At 34.3% G+C, this 17,847-nt stretch overlaps 1 protein-coding gene across 4 annotated transcripts; it reads left to right on the top strand.

Annotated features, from left to right (window-relative positions):
• The first annotated feature begins 198 nt into the window (after positions 1–198).
• Positions 199–17,536, top strand: LOC138309155 (clathrin light chain A-like). 4 transcript variants are annotated; one of them, XM_069250310.1, is made up of 7 exons: positions 199–381; positions 1,032–1,096; positions 2,686–2,733; positions 4,620–4,682; positions 10,126–10,240; positions 12,287–12,398; positions 13,531–13,762. In XM_069250310.1, the coding sequence occupies exons 1-7, from the start codon at positions 243–245 to the stop codon at positions 13,544–13,546; spliced, it is 558 nt and encodes a 185-aa protein (XP_069106411.1). In that variant the 5' UTR covers positions 199–242; the 3' UTR covers positions 13,547–13,762. The 4 variants fall into 4 exon arrangements, with proteins under 4 accessions (XP_069106411.1, XP_069106407.1, XP_069106409.1 ...); XM_069250306.1 differs by lacking the exon at positions 13,531–13,762 and adding an exon at positions 16,563–17,536 and having other exon boundaries at positions 202–381; XM_069250307.1 differs by lacking the exons at positions 4,620–4,682; positions 13,531–13,762 and adding an exon at positions 16,563–17,536 and having other exon boundaries at positions 204–381.
• Positions 17,537–17,847: the final 311 nt, after the last annotated feature.

Here is a 17,847-nt window from a genome sequence, read left to right as displayed (position 1 = left end):
TTTATTTGATATCAAAATATCATCTTTGAAGAAGTTTTGAAAATTTTACTTAATTTATATAACTAAAATATTATATTTTATCGATTGATTAGATTCATTAGAAGAATAAATAAAGTATCTTTAAATTTCATTCTAGGTTATCATTCAAATTACTCATCCTCCGAAATTCGTCCAATCATATTCGCCCTTTTAATTCAGTTCCACGCACCTTGCCGGAAGTAGTAATCGATAAACGTACCAAGATGGCAGACGCAGATTTCTTGAACCCCGAACAAACTGAAGAAGACCCTGCCGCCGCCTTTTTGGCGAGGGAACAGACCGAGTTGGCTGGTCTTGAAGATGATAACTTCGGCGTCGATTCCTCAGCACCACAACAACAAAGTAATTTGCTACATATTGTTTTCAATTTTCGTCTCACATTTTAGTTTCTACCGGTATCCGCCCACATTCTGCAAGAATCTAGGGAACACTCGTTTTGACATGGATCGACAGTGTTAAGCCATGAGAAATACCCATAAACATGAAACAGGACATATTTTATGAAATTTAGTTTATTGAAATGACGAACCGATTACGAATGATCTTAAATTTCCACTAATAAATATTTTTATTTCTGTTGGTGTACAGGGCCATTATCGGTTTTGGATCGCATTCGACCAGTTAGCTCATAGAGCATATTGTTAGTGTTCAGATGGCCTTTGTCGGAACATATTGCTGTTGCTCTATTCTTACAAATAAATTAATTCAAAGGAGATTATATATTACTCAGTCAGTTTAGACGATTAAAACCTTATGATAGCTATAGAAAATTGAGTCAATAGGCAATAGGATTTTTTGTTTGACATAAAAAATTGCTTGTTTCATTCAAAAAAGAAGAATTATGCAGATTTTTGTACTGCATCTCCAAATGGCAGACTTGATAAGATAGATATAGCATTATTTGTTACATATATGTAATTAGGATTTAGAATACAAGGTAATACAATCATAACGAAAAAAATGATAATATTTCACAATAATTTATTTAACAGCTGATAACTTTGACCCATTTACTGGTGGAGCTACAGAAGACCAGGGTCTTATGGGAGGCAATCAGGTAAATTCAGCTACATTAACTCATTCATCCCAGAAATGTTATAATGGACTGCTCTAGTCTTTTATTGTTGGAAAAGCCTAAATGTTTCTTAGGGGCGAATGAGTAAGAGTAATCATTTGATCAATGCAGTAAGTCATTTTTAATCATCCTCAATACTCCAGAGGTTACTATCACTGACAGTATATCCATCCATTGACTATCTCATAGTAAAACTGAAGGCAGTTCATGATCAGGGGATACTGGTAATTTGATTCTGTGATTACATCAAAAGGATTGAGTAATGGTACACTGTCAGGGGTTAATCTAGATTTGGGGGAAAACTACCCTTTTTCAAAATAGGGGGAAAAAATTGGCAAAAAAATATAGGGGAATATGACTCCTCTGATATTTATCCAAAATTATGTTCATTTTGAAGAAAAAGAGCTGTAAAATGTAACACAATTTATTTTACTTCTAGATTTAATAAAACAAGACATTTTAATCTCATTTATTAAAGGTTTGAGTTTATGATGAAATATGCAGTATGATAAATATGAAGACATTTGCAAACAAAATTTTCAAATATTAACAAAAAATAAGTCAAAGGGGAAATAGTGTTGCAAAAACGTTCATTTTTTTAGCTTCAAAGAGGGGAATTTTCAAATCTTCAGGAGAAGTTTAGGCTTGAGGGGAATGAATTCCTTGAGGGAAAACTACCCATAAACATTAGTAAATCATAGCTAGATTGATCCCTGTGTTGCTTAGAAGTTGTGTGTTGCTCTTCTGTAATCTTCAAAGTTTTTTTTCTCCTGACCTGCCTCCAGGTTAATGGTTTATATGAGATAGTCTAGGAGTAGTTTTAACATGTTTTATCATCAGTGATAGTAATACCTGAAGAATAAGGAGTTTTTTTTAATGAGAATTTGACAAAATGTATTCTACATATTGAGTTGTAAAATTAAAGAAAGGTTTTGTTGTAATCATTTTGCTATAAATTCATTGACATTTGTGATTGGAAATTAGATAAAAATAAAAACTTGATATAAATTTTTCTTTCAATAAATGAAATGAAGAAATGAATGCAAGGTCAAAAGCATGTTTCAACCTTTGGGCTGCTTCAAAGCATGTCATTTAGCAAAAATAATTTTGAAACTTGTGCTGTAAAGTATATATTTGTGACTATTGTTTATGTAGTTGTTTAACATGTTGTGGGATATAGTTTTTTGATAACTCACAAGCTACATATAATATCATTAACATCATTTTTAACACACTGATAATATCATTAACATCATTTTTAACACACTGGAGCTCAATTAATAATTACGTATACACAAAAAAATGAAAAAAGTATTAGATATTTGAATGTTTAAAAAGAAAACAAACTGTGCACCTTTTATTCTTCATTTTCAAAATTTGATATTCCAATAAAAAGAACTGTTTATTGCATTTAAGTGATCTCCAAATTTTTATGTATGTAATTGTTGTATGTAAAATATATACATTATGTGTAATATCCTAGTACAAGTTATGTGCATGATAATTTGATATGTATATTATATATACATATATAAATATGTGCCACCAAATCCCAATTTTTCTTCAAATAGGAATTTGAAACCACAAATCAACAACAGGAAACTACTGAAGAAAACTTGGTATGACAGGGTTTAATGATTCTTCCATATATATGTTTATATTAGAGCAAAGTAATTTAGTTATACAGAGTTATCTGCCCTTGTGAGTTGCTTTTGATTACTCCACACATCAAATGTACCCTATTCTCTCATTGTGCTTTCAGTTGACAATAGATTGAGGTGACTTGTTGAGCCACTCCTCATTGTCGCTATATATGCTTTCAGTTGGCAGTTTTGGTAGGGTAAATGTCAACTGGGCAACAGAAAATTCATTGTCAGAAATCCTACTCACAAGGACAGATAACTCCAAATTTGCATTACAAAAAAAATCTTACATGCATGAGTAGTATATTGAAACCTTTTTTCTCACGGATGTAGAAAATTAATCCAAAAAAGAATCTTCTACTATATTATCCACATAATTTGTTTTCTGATTGCATCTCCTTATTGAAAGTTATCGCTATAATAGTGATTCCTAGCAAAATTGCCATAATTGTATGGTTTGAGTTTTAAGATCCAAGGCCATTTAAGGTTGAGATGGTTGAAATAGCCAAAGAAACAGGAGAACAATTCTTGACAATAGTCCCACATGGAGTTCAAATTCACAACCCGAAGGTGGAGGGTTTGTGGTAATATGTGACTGTCATGACATTCTAAACACTTAATTGGCCACCTTAAATCTCTTATGCACAGTTGCTTGCCCATTATAAGGAATAGGCATTTGTCATCAAATCATTAAATTTCCATTCTCAACTCATAGAGCCATGATGTTATTTTGTGACTATATGATGTTACCATCAGTATCTCACTATCTGCCGCGGTGGCCGAGTGGTTAAGATGTACCGACATATAACCACATGCCCTCCACCTCTGGGTCGCGAGTTCGAATCCTATGTGGGGCATGTTGTCAGTTGTCAGGTTCTGACCGCTGGTCGGTGGTTTTTCCTCATACGGGTACTCCGGCTTTCCTCCACCAACAAAAACCTGACACATCCTTAAAAATGACCCTGGCTGTTAATAGGACGTTTAAACTAATCAAACCAATCTCACTATCTTAAAGTAGGTATAATGAAAATAAACTCAATGTTTTTAATTAATTCTAAAAAAGTTGATATTGGTGATGGTGATGGTGGTGGTATTTTAAATAGCACATTTCCTGTAGAAGTTGTGTATGCATGCTGCTTATATAAATACTGTATATTTAGTTAATTAAGTGAATTTAGATATCCTTCTCTTTATCGTTTGACAGTAGAAACATCCAAAAAAAGTTTACATGTGTCCTGCTTAAATCTTTCTAGCTGAGCAGGTCATCTTCATGCTTGCTGTTTAGATTAATTAGATTAAACTTTAACCATTTAAATTTGAACAGAAGGTTTAAGTGTTGTTTAGTTATAACAGGTTACAGTTCTAGTAATGTATAATTTTATTATTGGAGGTAGAAAGTAGTTTTAATGGGATTGAAAGCAATACATTTTAGAGGTACATGATTGTATTATTTTCAGCAAGTTGTTCTTTGAGGAAATCTTCTGAATTGTTTCTGGTTTGGACAAGAAACATGATTTGAAAGTAAACTACAGTGGACCCCCAATTGTATATTATTTCAGGGTGTTGCAGATTATGTTTGTGTTATAACTGACATTCAAAGTTCTTACACCCTTTTCATCCATGAAGAGATGTTGAAACAAAAACTGACTTAAGTGACTTCCTTTCAAAAACCTTAAAAATTAGGCATTCATTGTCAATTTATGTGATTTACCGGTATATGATAGAGTGACAGGTTAAAAACAAATTGGAGCAAAGGTGCTATTTTAATATTTGTGTGATTATTTCAGACAGGAGGTGGGTCTGTAGACATGAGGAAACATTAATGTGTTATAATTATTACAATATTTGTGTGATTATTTCAGACAGGAGGGGGGTCTGTAGACTTGGGGATTTCCCCTCCCCTTGTTGATGCCAAGGAACAAAACGTGAGAACTTTAATTTTTCCTGCACCAAAGTTTGTTTCTTCTCCCTTTATCACCATCAGTAAAGTGTAATATTCAGGCCAACCAAGAAATACTCTTGGGATGGACAGACCAAAATTCACTTGGATTGCTTATTCCATCTTTAAATATTGGAGTTCTCTCCCTTGTGTGTAGTATCCAATGTGATGTCATTATTTTGCGATTCAAAATTTGCATCTTATTGTCTGAAAGTTTAGTCGTAAAAACATGATGTCACTGTCAGTATTTACCCCCAAGGGCAGATAACAATAATTTGCAAATTTGTCCTTATTAATGGAAAATTGACATTTAAGATATTTCATATTAGAAATAAAACTGTTCAAAGGAAGAAATAAAAAAAATTCTTTTTGATATTAAAACCGTGTTTGATTTCGAGAAAGTCTATGTCAGCTGTCAGCAAACATACCTAAAGATAACATTTCTTAAATATCAATAATTACATAAGTTCACATACATCGGTAATAAAATTCTCATAATTGTGTGTAATGATATTGTTAAACAACCAGTGAATATTTTATATGTGATTTATAGCAAAATGTATATATCCATTCGACGGCCGACAGGATTATAACCTGACTCAATTTTGACAGTAGGTTATAACAAATGCCATTTATGAAAGCAGTTTGCATCTAGATTTCAGTTTGATGCCATTTTCACAATGATAACAAACAGTACATACTGCAAACAAGTAAAAACAGTCACCGGGAGTCCCCTAAAGGTCACCACGCACGGGTTATGGGAGGCAGAAACCTACGTGTGGGACTTGGTTTTTTTGCTTTTCTTTTTTCTTTTTTTTTCTTTCTGAAATTGGTGCTATTTTCCCCTTTCTTTTTCCCCTTTCTTTTCCCTTTCTCACTATTTTCTCTTACTTTGAGATCTCTTCTATTATTTAAGACACCATCTGCATATCTGTATCTTGACAATTAAGCTCACAACGACAGGTTTCGGGGCACACACTAAAATCCATATTTCAGACCTTAATTAATGGATTGTAACCAAAATCAGAACAAACCATCCCTTCGGGGACTGGGAACGAACAGAACTTGTATAAATTTATGGCTCTGATTCCCCCAGGGGCAGGAGGGGCAGGGGGGCCCAATAGGGGTCAAATAGAGGTAAATCTCCTTTCAAATCGCTGATATAGTCTTATATCATGAGTTCTGCATGGATTGGAACCAATTTGGCCGACAAAACATCCTTGGGGGAAAAGGGGGAACAGAACTTGTATATATTTTGGCTCCTCGACCCCCTGGGGCAGGAGGGGCGGGGCCCAATCCAGGGGCTATATCTAGAGGTTAAATTCCTTTAAATCGCTACTAGTCATAGAGTTCTGCAGGAATTGGCTTTACTAAATTTGGCTCACAAGCATTCCTTGGGGAAGGGGTACAGAACTTGTACTAAAAACTTTGAGCTCCTGATCCCCAGGGGGGGCAGGTGGGGCGGGGAGGCCAATAGGGGTGAAATAGAGGTAAAACATCCTTTAAATCTCTACATTATCAATTGTCCTAGAGTTTGGCTTGGAATGTATCCAAAATCAGCCACAAACATCCTTGGGGGTAGAGGATGAAACATCAAGTACTGTATAAATTTTGGCTCTGATTCACCCAGGGGCAGGAGGGGCGGGGTGGACCCAATAGGGGAAATAGAGGTAAATCCTTTAAATCGCTACCTTGTCCTTAGAGTTTGGCATCGGATTGTTAAACAAAATCAGACCCTCAAACATCCTTCGGGGGGAAGGGGAACAGATCTTGTATAAATTTTGGCTCTGATCCCCCTGGGCGCAGGAGGGGCGGGGTTTACCAATAGGGGAAATAGAGGTAAATCCTTTTACTAAATCGCTACTAGTCCCATAGAGTTCTGCATGGATTGGAACCAAATTTGGCCACAAATACATCCTTGGGGTAAGGGGAACAGAACTTGTAATAAATTTTGGCTCTGACAACCCCCCTGGGGACAGGAGGGGCGGGGCCCAATAGGGGAAAATCTAGAGGTTTAAATCCTTTAAATCGCTACAACTAGATCATAGAGTTTGCAGGAATCTGGAACCAAATTTGGCCAAAACATCCTTGGGGGAAGGGGAGGAGAACTAGAAACTTGTATAACTTTGGCTCTGATCACCCCGGGGGCATACGGAGGGGCGGGGCCCCAATAGGGGAAATGAGGTAAATCCTTGGAAAATCAGCTACTTGTCCTAGGTGTTTGGCATGGATGTAACCAAAATTTCCAGCCATACAAAATCCTTGGGGGAAGGGGAGAACAGTACTTGTATAAATTTTGGCTTGATCAACCCAGGGGAAGGAAGGGGCGGGGCCCAATAGGGGAAACAGTAGAGGTAAATCCTTTAAATGCTACTTGTCATAGAGTTCTGCATGATGGATTGAACCAAATTTTGGCCACAAACATCATGTGGGGGAAGGGAACACAGAACTTTTATAAATTTTGGCCTACTGGCCCCGGTGGGCGGCATGGAGGGGCGGGGAAACCCCCCAATAGGGGACCAATAGAGTTAAATCCTGCTAAAACGCTACACGTCGGTCTTGGCAGTTCTGCATGGATTTGTAACCAAAATTTGGCCACAAAACATCCTTGAGGGAAGGGGAACAGAACTTGTATACAATTTTGGCTCTGACCCCCAGGGCAAGGAGAGGCGGGGATTTAGGGGGGGGGGCCCAATACGGGGAACTAGAGGTAAATTCCTATAAATCGCTATTTGTCCTAGTTTGTTCTGCAATGGATTGTAACCAAATTTGGCCACAAACATCCTTGGGGGAAGGGGGAACAGAAAACTTGTATAAATTTTGGCTCTGGCCCCCCAGCGGGGCTGGAGGGGCGGATGCCTTGAGGGAAAATTAAATCCTTTTAAATCGCTACTAGTCAACAGAGTTCCGGCATGGAATTTGGGCATAGAGTTCTGTATGGATTGTAACAATTTTGGCCACAATACATCCTTGGGGGAAGGGGAAACAGAACTTCAAATAGGGGAAATATGAGGTAAATCCCTATAAAATTGCTAAAAGAAATTGCCTAGAGTTTTGCTTGGATGTGACCAAAATTTGGCCGCTAAACATCCTTGGGGGAATGGGAACCAGAACTTGTATAAAATTCTTGATCTGACCCCCTGGGGCAGGAGGGGTGGGCCTAATCAGGGATTTAGAGGTTACATGTAAATTAAAATTCTTCAGAAAAGAGAGAGAAATCAATCGAACCTGTATTCAGAACAAACTTGGCATTACAAAACCTGGTTACAAGGTGGGGTCCTCTTGTTTATTTTTTGGCTATGTTCAAACGATGGGTTCTGTAACGTACACTTATGCAATGACCAAATTTATATTGACATGTTATATAGTAATGAACGTCTCCTTTTCAAAAAGCAAGTATTTGGTTTTCAGGGTCTCAGTGGGGCTCCAGAAGGGTGCATGAAACGGGGCAAATGCCTAATTACGCATAAATACATTACAGTCGTCCAAAGGATATATCAACTTCATAAAATTTGTAATACGCATAGTCATCAAAATGTCATGTTTGATGATGAAGGTGATATCCTCCTAGTCATTGAAACGTTAAACAGTCACTGGTCGTGTAACAATATCAATAACAACTTCCCAACCTGAACAAAATTTTAAGAGGTATTCAAAATTCTTTATAACTGTTATGGCCATAAGAAATATTGATGATAGTGTTTGTCATTAAAGAGCAATGTTCCTCTTGTTTCATAGTTTTAGTCTTGTTACCGGATTGTGTCTGTAAATTTTTTAGGTACTGCATATGAATTCTTAGTAGAAAAAGAAGTTTTTTCTGCTTTCTTCTTGAAATATTTCATTTCTTTCTTATTTTCTGTGAATAATGCCTTTAAAAAAAATAAAAGTCTTTGTCTCTTGTGAAATGGAAATGTTAAAGATGCTCCACCACTGACAAATGGTATTTTTTTCACTACTAAAAACAGGAGCAGACGATTTAGTATTTTTCTTCTGTTACAAAAGTTACTTACTTTACACCATTACCACCATTGAAAAGTTTGAGCTTCTAATTTTACTTCAAGTTAAAAATATGAAAAATAATTAATTGCATCCCGACAAAAATTCCGTTAAATGTAATAGGAATTAAGTACTGATTGCGCATGCACTTAAAGTGCGAATTAAAATTTTTTTATAGTTATGTTTTGTGTTAATTAGGCACTATTATGTAATTTGTAGAAAAATTGTCATTTTTGGAAGTAATAACTCAATCCTCTGAGATAAATTACAACAAAGGATTTTATTAACAATGTTATATGTTATTGTCAGTGTGTCAGATTGGGAGAGAAAGGGAAATCTAACAAGGTATAACAGATTTGATGTAGAGTTGTCTCCCCTGATCCCCTAACCTTGGTTGTAGAGTTGTCTCCCCTGTGTTCCAAGCCTCTGTCATGAATTTGTTTGTAAATGTCGCAGTGATATCAATATTTTGCTGATAAATATTATGCACAGGTGTTCAAAATTAAACATTTCTTTAACATGTGTGGAAGTAAAATTGCAATATGTCTTTTCACAATTTCCGTTATGGATTTCCACTTTTTATCTGTGACTGCTGAAATACATCACACAATGCAGTTTACAAAATGTTTTTAGTTGTTTCCAGGCCCTGGAGTCAAGGTTGGGTGATGGGGGCAAATAATGAATAAAAAAATATCTTTCATACTTACAAATTCAAGATCTCATGAACCAATTCATCATATCATTAAAATTCATTAATTCACATGACTTTTTTAAAGATTTTATCCTTTGTACTTTTCAACTCTCAGACAAGATATTCTTATTGTGTCATAGATTACATTCTTAAAAGTTAAACTTAACAGTTAATCTTAGTTGTAAGAAATTGATGGAAAAGTAAGTTGATGTGCTTTTGGTATCCAGTCATTTACATGTATATTCATAAAAGGAGGGGATGTTCAAATATTAATCAAAGTTGTTGGAAAACAACTTTCCTTGGAGTTTTCTTTTTCAGGAATCTGTTCTTTATGCTTTTTATTCTGTGCTTGAATATTGTGTATTAAGTGCAATTATATAGTTAGACTGTTTGATAATGTTTACCAAATCTTGATTAAATTACTTTACTAGAGTCTGTATATAAAAAATATAACAATTTCTGATGGAAAGAAAACTTACTATTTTTATATAAATATAATTGCATGATATGTTTTAAAAGTTGAATAACCACTGTAATGTTCATTGTAAAATTAAAAGCATGCTTATATATTTAGCAAGCTTGTTGTACAATTGTACATGAATGTGTTCTAATTTAAAATTAATTAATTTAATTTAATAGTATTTTTTGTATAGAATTATGATATCCTTAGTATTTAAACAATTAGTGTGTATATTTCTTGACTAATCGGAGAATCACTCAATTTTGAATTTTTTTGTTTCAGACCAATGGGCCATCTGATATGTATAGTATAATCGCCCAACAGGATCGTGAAAGGTCAGAGCCAGAAAAGATCCGTATCTGGAGAGAGGAACAGGTTCTTAAGTTAGAGGCCAAAGGTCAGATTCTAAAAATAGATTCAACACTTCTTGTAGTTTTTTACGCTTCTTGTATTCCAATGATAAAAATGAATCATTTATGTAGAAATAAGCACATTTATTATGTATCACATGTACAGTAAAATCAACTGCTGAATACTCAGATTTTTTTCACGGTCATGACATTTTCGCCATTTTTTGAGATATTAATATGGTGTTACAATATATTGTATATTGAACAAGAGATCCCAGAGGGATCTTGGCGCCCACCAATGTTTGATCTACGTCTGACAATGGAAAGAGGGATCTTTTCTTACTGCTTTTCAAACTTTTATCAACACATACAACCATATATGAAATATGAAACATATCACCTCATTACTTTTTTAGAAAAAAAAAATAGCTTGTAAACAAAACTTCAACTATCAAAATCCAGATGGCTACCAGTTGGCCATCTTGTTGACACAATCTGTCCCAAAAAATTGCAATATGCACAACTAAGGTCCTAGGAGAACATTACATATAATATTTGAGAGAGATCCCTTCAGTACTTTCTGAGAAATAGCGGTAACAAACTTTAACTATCAAGAATCCAAGATGGCGGTCTGGCGGTCCATCTGTTGACCAATCCGATCCCAAAAATACATTATGCACAATCTAGGGCCCTAGGGAAACTACAAATGAAATTTGAAAGAGATCCCTTGAGTACTTTCTGAGAATTAGCGTTAACAAACTTTAACTATCAAAATCCAAGATGGCTGCCTGGCGGGCCATCTTGTTGACCAATCCGTCCTAAAATGCAATATGCACAACAAGGGGCCCTAGGGGAACCTTCAAATGAAATTTGAAAGAGATCCCTTCAGTACTTTCTGAGAAATAGCAGAGGTAATAACAAACTTTAGCTATCAAAATCCAAGATGGCTACCTCTGTCGGCCATCTTGTTGACCGATCGGTCCCAAAATGCAATATGCACAACTTAGGCCCTAGGGGAACCTACATATGAAATTTGAGAGAGATTGCTTCATTACTTTCTGAGAAATAGCGGTAACAAACTTCAATTGTCAAAATCCAAGATGGCGGCCTGGCGGCCATCTTGTTGACCGATCCGTCCCATAATGCAATATGCACAACTAGGGCCCTAGGGGAACCTACATATGAAATTTGAGAGAGATCCCTTTGGTACTTTCTGAGAAATAGCGGTAACAAACTTCAATTGTCATAATCCAAGATGGCGGCCTGGCGGCCATCTTGTTGACCGATCTGTCCCAAAATGCAATATGCACAACTAGGGCCCTAGGGGAACCTACATATAAAATTTGAGAGAGATCCCTTTCAGTACTTTCTGAGAAATAGCGGGTAACAAACTTTAACTATCAAGATCCAAGTATGGCGGTCTGGGCGGCCATCTTGTTGACCCGATCCGTCCCAAAATACATTATGCACAACTAGGGCCCTAGGGAAACTACAAATGAAATTTTGAAAGAGATCCCTTTGAGTACTTTCTGAGAATTAGCGTTAACAAACTTTAACTATCAAAATCCAAATGGCTGCCTGGCGGCCATCTTGTTGACATCAATCCCGTCCCTAAAATTGCAATATGCACAACGCAAGGGGCCCAAAATTGAAAAACTTTAGCTATCAAAATCCAAAATGGCTACCAGTCGTCCAACTATGTTGACCGATTCGGATCCCCAAAATGCAATATGCACAACTTAGGGCCCTAGGGGAACCTACAAAAAAAATATGAAATGATGAGAGAGCTTGCTTCAATAACTACACTCAGAAATTGCATTGGAAAAAATTTTTAAAATCTTGTAAATTTAGAATTTTTTCTTTTTGTGTCAAAATTACGAAATTTTTGCTATATGGTATAAGAATATCAATAGAAATGGTAATACATGTATAGCTGTTAGTGTTTTTATGTGAATTTGTGCAAGGTCGACTGGAAAAATTCAGAAGTCTTTTCTTGAAAATATAATTGATCTTTATAGACATAAGGTTGACTGTTTGTACCCATTACTGCAATTCTATGGTCATTATGTGGTAAACTATGTTTCCCATACCAGACAAGGAAGAGGAGAAGAAACAACAGGAAATGAGGGATGCAGCGAAGAAGGAACTCGACGACTGGTACAAACACAACCAAGAACAATTAGAAAAAACCAAGGAAAATAACCGGTGAGTGTTGGTGACTAGGTACTTGGCCTGTATAAAAGTTTTGGTTGGGAATCTAATTCTGGATTAATATTGTATTTAGAAGGGTACAACTTTTTTCTCAAAAACATGAAAAGACAACCAAACTTACTTTACATTATCAAAATTTTGATGATTTTTGTTCTCTTGAAAATTTAGAATAAAGAATATTTCTAAGAACTTCCCATGTAAATAATAGTTTGATAATTGATAAAACTGAAGTTAATAGTGAAAAGGCTTGTCAGATCATTGGTAGATTTATGATGTAATCTCATCTTTTTTCAAAAGAAACTATTTGGAAAAAAGATATAGATCCTGTGAAAAGTACAAATAAAGTGATTTGATTATTTGAAAAAAGAAATAGTTGTTTTTGTGATCAGGCAAGAAGCATGTATATGCCTGATTTATTGACATTCTGGCACAGGAATTTTGTCAGAAGGAATTTCAACAACAAAAATTACAAATTGCTCTTCTGTTAAATTTTGACAAATTATTGTCATTTGTAAGTAAAATCAAGTTACATGCATTGAAGTAAGATTTTCTGATGACCAAAATTAATTCAAAATAAGCCTAGTTCTTCATACATATATACTTGTTCACATGCATACTCTAGAATGCTTATTGGAGGATCAAATATTCTGCTTAAAAATGTGTTCTTGGATACAACTCATAGAATGCTTTCTAAGTAACCAAAATCATTGAAATAAGAATATCTGAAGAGCAAGATACTTATTTAAGACTAAGGTAATTAAAGATAAACGTAGTTCTTCATACATGCATAATTATTATAGAATGCTTGCGGAGGAATCAAATTCTCTGCATTAAAAATATTAATGGATGTCATTGTAAGTGTTTTGGATTTAAATATATGTTACTGTAATTAAGAATAATTTTAAGGTAAGATTTAATTTTGACATTATAAATTAAAACACCAAGAAAATGACTTGGCCCTGATTTCTGGAAATACCTGACTTTAAGTCAGAGTTTTTAACATAAGTTTTATTCAAAACTCAAGTTTTGACTTTAGTCAGTTTCGAGAAGTTGTGACCTGATTTGAATATTTTGAGAATGAATTTGAGGTAGAGTAGTTGATATCTGTGTGTCTATCCCCAACCAGCCGAGGGAACATGTGAGTATGACTTGTTAGTCGGTAGTACTCGGACCAGTGTTCAATATTGTTTTTATTGTAATAGTTAGTCAAAACTTGTACTTAATATGTTTACCAGGGTACATAGCCTCCAAAAATGGAACACTTTTAATGCATATTTGTTCAGAGCTCATACTCACAATCAAGGAACTAGATATATTTATTCAGAAACTACAAAGACATGGACATTTTTATGCTTCATTAATATACATTAATTTATATTTTGCTTAAAGAAATTTTGATGACAAAGAATAGTAAACCTATAATGTCAATGTAATTTTATCAGGATACAGTACAGCCTGTTATTTTTGCTTGATTAATATTCTTGTGGTTTCATGACCATTTCGTAGGTCACAAAAAGATGAGAAATGGATGAATTATATATGTAAAGCTGCTTAAATTTAATCTTTTCATTTTTAGTCCAAATCTCGTATTGGACCCGCAAAAAATAACTGACTTTACGATATGATTTGACTAAACAATGAGAAAGAAAAAAGTTCATATTAACATAGTTTCACTGTCCGTTCATTAACAGATAATTAAAAAAAATGTCCAATATAATATTAAACTCATGACCAGTGTCATGACCTATGAAGGCTTTCCTAATAATTATTTACAGTACCAGTCAGCAGGATAGTTATAATTAAATATTGAACACACTGGACTAGTGAAGTCACGGCTAAATTTGAAGATTTTGACTTTCTATGAAGTCATCACTCACCCTTAAACTATATTTGAACTCTTCCAATTTAAAAACGGGAACAGTTCATTTTGATATTACAAGGGGTCATTGATTTATGTTATTTATTGTATGAATTTTACCTAAATGTTGTCACCCTACCAATGAAATGATTATTTGATAATTTATTAATTGATACCTTATTATTTTATGTAATGTGGAGTTGTTGCCCTTAGTTTTACACCTGGTTCATCAATCCTAAGTTACCATTGTGAAATTATTTTTATTATTTGTCACAAGCTTCACCAGGAGGTAAAAGCACAGGTTTCTTTGTCAATGATTTCTTATAAACCTGGTTGCAGCCTTGCATCCCGTTTATTTCCTTCTTGGTTTAAGAATTATTCATTTGTTAAAAAAGAATCACTTCCGTTAGAAATAAAGGCAACAGAAGGCTGCCAGAGGGTTCACACATATTTTTTAGATCATATTTAACATGTTTATTTCATAGAAAAAGGTAACTTCTAAATTACATAATGCTTTTGGAATCAAGTGATGTCAGTTGATATTTCAGTTTGAATTAATATCGGCCAATGAAAAAAGGAGTGCGTGAAAACGCCATTATTAAAACTTACATGTACTGTATACCATTCAAGTACAAATAGGTTGATAAAATGTATCTTTTAAATCTATGATATCATGATAAAAACTCAAAGTTCTGGATTAACATGTATTAAATGTGTTCAGTAAATTTGTGTGAATCCATCTCTCTTTGGTTAATCTCTGAGTGAAGGTACAAGACTTTACGTCCTCTAGCTTAAAATGTAAGGTGTAAGATCTCTAAAGCTAGTTATAGGCTCAAAGCAAATGGTGATGGTACCAAATGCTAGAAGTCAGGATTATATGACAATGTACCACTTGAATACTAGAAGTCTTTCATGCCTGTGTCTTGGTGACCCATGGGTTTCAGTGTCTGATAGCTAAAGAATCATTAAATCAAGTTAGTTGATCCTACTTGTTGTCCTACATGAAGCTTGTTTTTTTGGTGGGAAATTGTGAAAAGTAAAAAGTAAATAAAAATCATGGGAAGTGATGTCATTAATGGAAATGTCAGACACCTTAACCACTTGGTCACTGCGATCCTATTCTGTATATTTCTGAGTTATCTGCCCTTATGGGCATGAGTATAGGTATTGATTGTTACTTTCTGTATTTTTTAGCGTACCATCAAATAGCATCATTGTTCACAAATTAATGACGTCACAATCAATACCTACATGTAGTGAAAAATAACTATGAAATATGCAAGGTTGGAATAACCTACAAAAGGAATATATATAGATAATTATGTCAATATGATTTGGATGTGAAGCGTAAAATTGCTGGTTAGCGTGGGTAACGGAGCATGGATATAAGGAATTTGTTTGCATGTCTTACCGATATATGTTGTACGTACGTGTAAAAATTAATGGCTGTGGGTGAAACGACGTACATATCTAGATACTACTGTATTTATAGTTAGGTCAGGGCTCTGGATCTATTCAGATATCAATACATGTATGTAGAGGGCTCCTGGAAGCTTTTGCTTTTTATACTGAAATCAAATAGATTTGGTGTGGTGAAATGTCTAGTACATGAATTAATGTCAATTAGTATTTTCCCAACCAAATCCGTTACGTTAAAACGACTTAGTACATACAGTCAAATGTCAATACCTCTAACAGAATAATGTAAAAGTGGAATTGCTCATGGTATTGAAATTTGCAATTTTTTTTGCTTTTTTTTAAATCTCAAAATATATCCACCAAAGACCATATGCATTATACAAGTGAAAACTGTACATAAAAATAGATTTAGTAATAGGTACGTACTAAGCGTACAATTAGCATATTAAGAGTAATTTTACAGCAAGCATATATGAACCATTCCATATGTGTTATAATGTTAAGATTGAAGTATTTATACCTTTGTGCTAAAGAGAATTTGCTACAGAGTTGAACATAATAGTGGTACTTGCTGCATATGTTTGCTACAAATGAAGCCTCTTATGTTACTGTACTTAAAGCAAAATTTAACAAAAATGATTATTGAGACATTGTTGTAACAAGTAATGTCAATGTCTTTTTGTGTTAGTTGAAATGGCACAATGGAACTTAGATGGATAAATTAATAAATTATAAGTAAATTATTGCTGTCTAATTAACTCGTTCACCCCTGAAGACACATTTAGGATCTTCTAAATCAAAGACTAGACCAGTCCATTACGAAATCCAGGGGTGAATGAGTTAAATTTATGTATGTATTAAATAGTGCTTCTGTGTTACAGGGCGGCTGAGGAAGCATTTGTGAAGGACAGAGATGAGACACAGCCAGGAGGAGAATGGGAGAAAATCTGCAGACTCTGCGAATTCAACCCCAAAAATTCTAAAAACACAAAAGATATATCGAGATTGCGAGGAATTCTGCTTCAACTGAAACAGACTCCACTTGTCCGCTAGTTATTATCCTTGAAACACGGAAATCACATTTAGAACAACTAGAATTTCGCAAGAGCAAATATGATCTTGTATTGTAAATTTTAACAAGTTTCCACATCATTCATTTTTAACGCAACATGAACGGAAACATTATTTATGAGAGATTTTGTGGCATCTACTTTGTAGGAAAATGTGCAAGAAATTTTGTTTAAGAAGTCTAGATTTATTTGCGATTATGTTGATCGTAATTCAACTTCAGTGTACAGTTTTAGGTTAATGAATTTGGTGTTGTGATAAGGTATTTAGTATGAACATAAAAACAATCATATCTGGAAAAAAAAGTTATCATATTAAGTCTTTTCATGTGCAATCATTATATATTAAAGATATGCTTAAGTTCATTGCGAGATTAACTTTTTTCACCCCTCATTATGAGAATTGGTTGTTCCAAGCAAGAGAATTGGAAGAGTCCAAGTGCATTTTAAGGGATTGTAAAGTTATGTGAGCTAAACATTCCATTTCAAAGCTTGAAAAAGGAGTTATTTGTTTAAAGAATTTTCATAAAATAAAAGCAAAGTAATATTAAAAATGATTCGTCAAGAATTGGTTTCCTTGGTGATAAAATATAATTTGAATATTTGAGTTGACATAAGGGGGATTTCTTGGGTATGTAGTATGTAATTGTTTCTGTTGTGAGAGAACATGTCAAGCGAATCAATTGATGTCATTTGATGTTAGGAAATAGGTTTGTAAGATATATATTTATGTTTCTGCACATGTGCATGGATAACTCCATTTATTGTAATTAAAACATTACAGAAAAGACATTGTTATGTGATCATGTTGGATGAGATACTTTTAAACATACTGCCACAGTTGGTCATGGTAAAAAAATTCGAAACATTCGAAGTTTTTCTGTCGGTCCCTTGAACTTCGATACATTGATGCTTGACTGTGTCTGATTTAGTATTTAGCCTGAGAGAATTTTATGCATTTTCGTCCTCTTTGGATTTTCCATTATTTTGGTTTTCAATTTTCAAATTATAATATTGACATTGCTTCCCGTTTGGTTTTTTCTTTGAATAAAATACATTTACTTTATTATGGAAAAAAAACTTTCCATACCGCTGTTTC

This window comes from Argopecten irradians, chromosome 15 (genome assembly GCF_041381155.1).
Source record: "Argopecten irradians isolate NY chromosome 15, Ai_NY, whole genome shotgun sequence".
In the NCBI taxonomy this organism is placed as follows: Eukaryota; Metazoa; Mollusca; class Bivalvia; order Pectinida; family Pectinidae; genus Argopecten; species Argopecten irradians.
The sequence above is the reverse complement of the archived record's forward strand: the minus strand, read 5'-3'. Positions and strand labels throughout refer to the sequence as shown.

Bases quoted from the DNA above. Each gene is read 5' to 3' on its own strand.
- LOC138309155 (XM_069250306.1), top strand. From the start codon at position 243: ATGGCAGACGCAGATTTCTTGAACCCCGAACAAACTGAAGAAGACCCT. The intron at 1,097-2,685 runs GTAAATTCAGCT...TTCTTCAAATAG, and splicing joins GTCTTATGGGAGGCAATCAG to GAATTTGAAACCACAAATCA. The intron at 12,399-16,562 runs GTGAGTGTTGGT...TCTGTGTTACAG, and splicing joins AAAACCAAGGAAAATAACCG to GGCGGCTGAGGAAGCATTTG.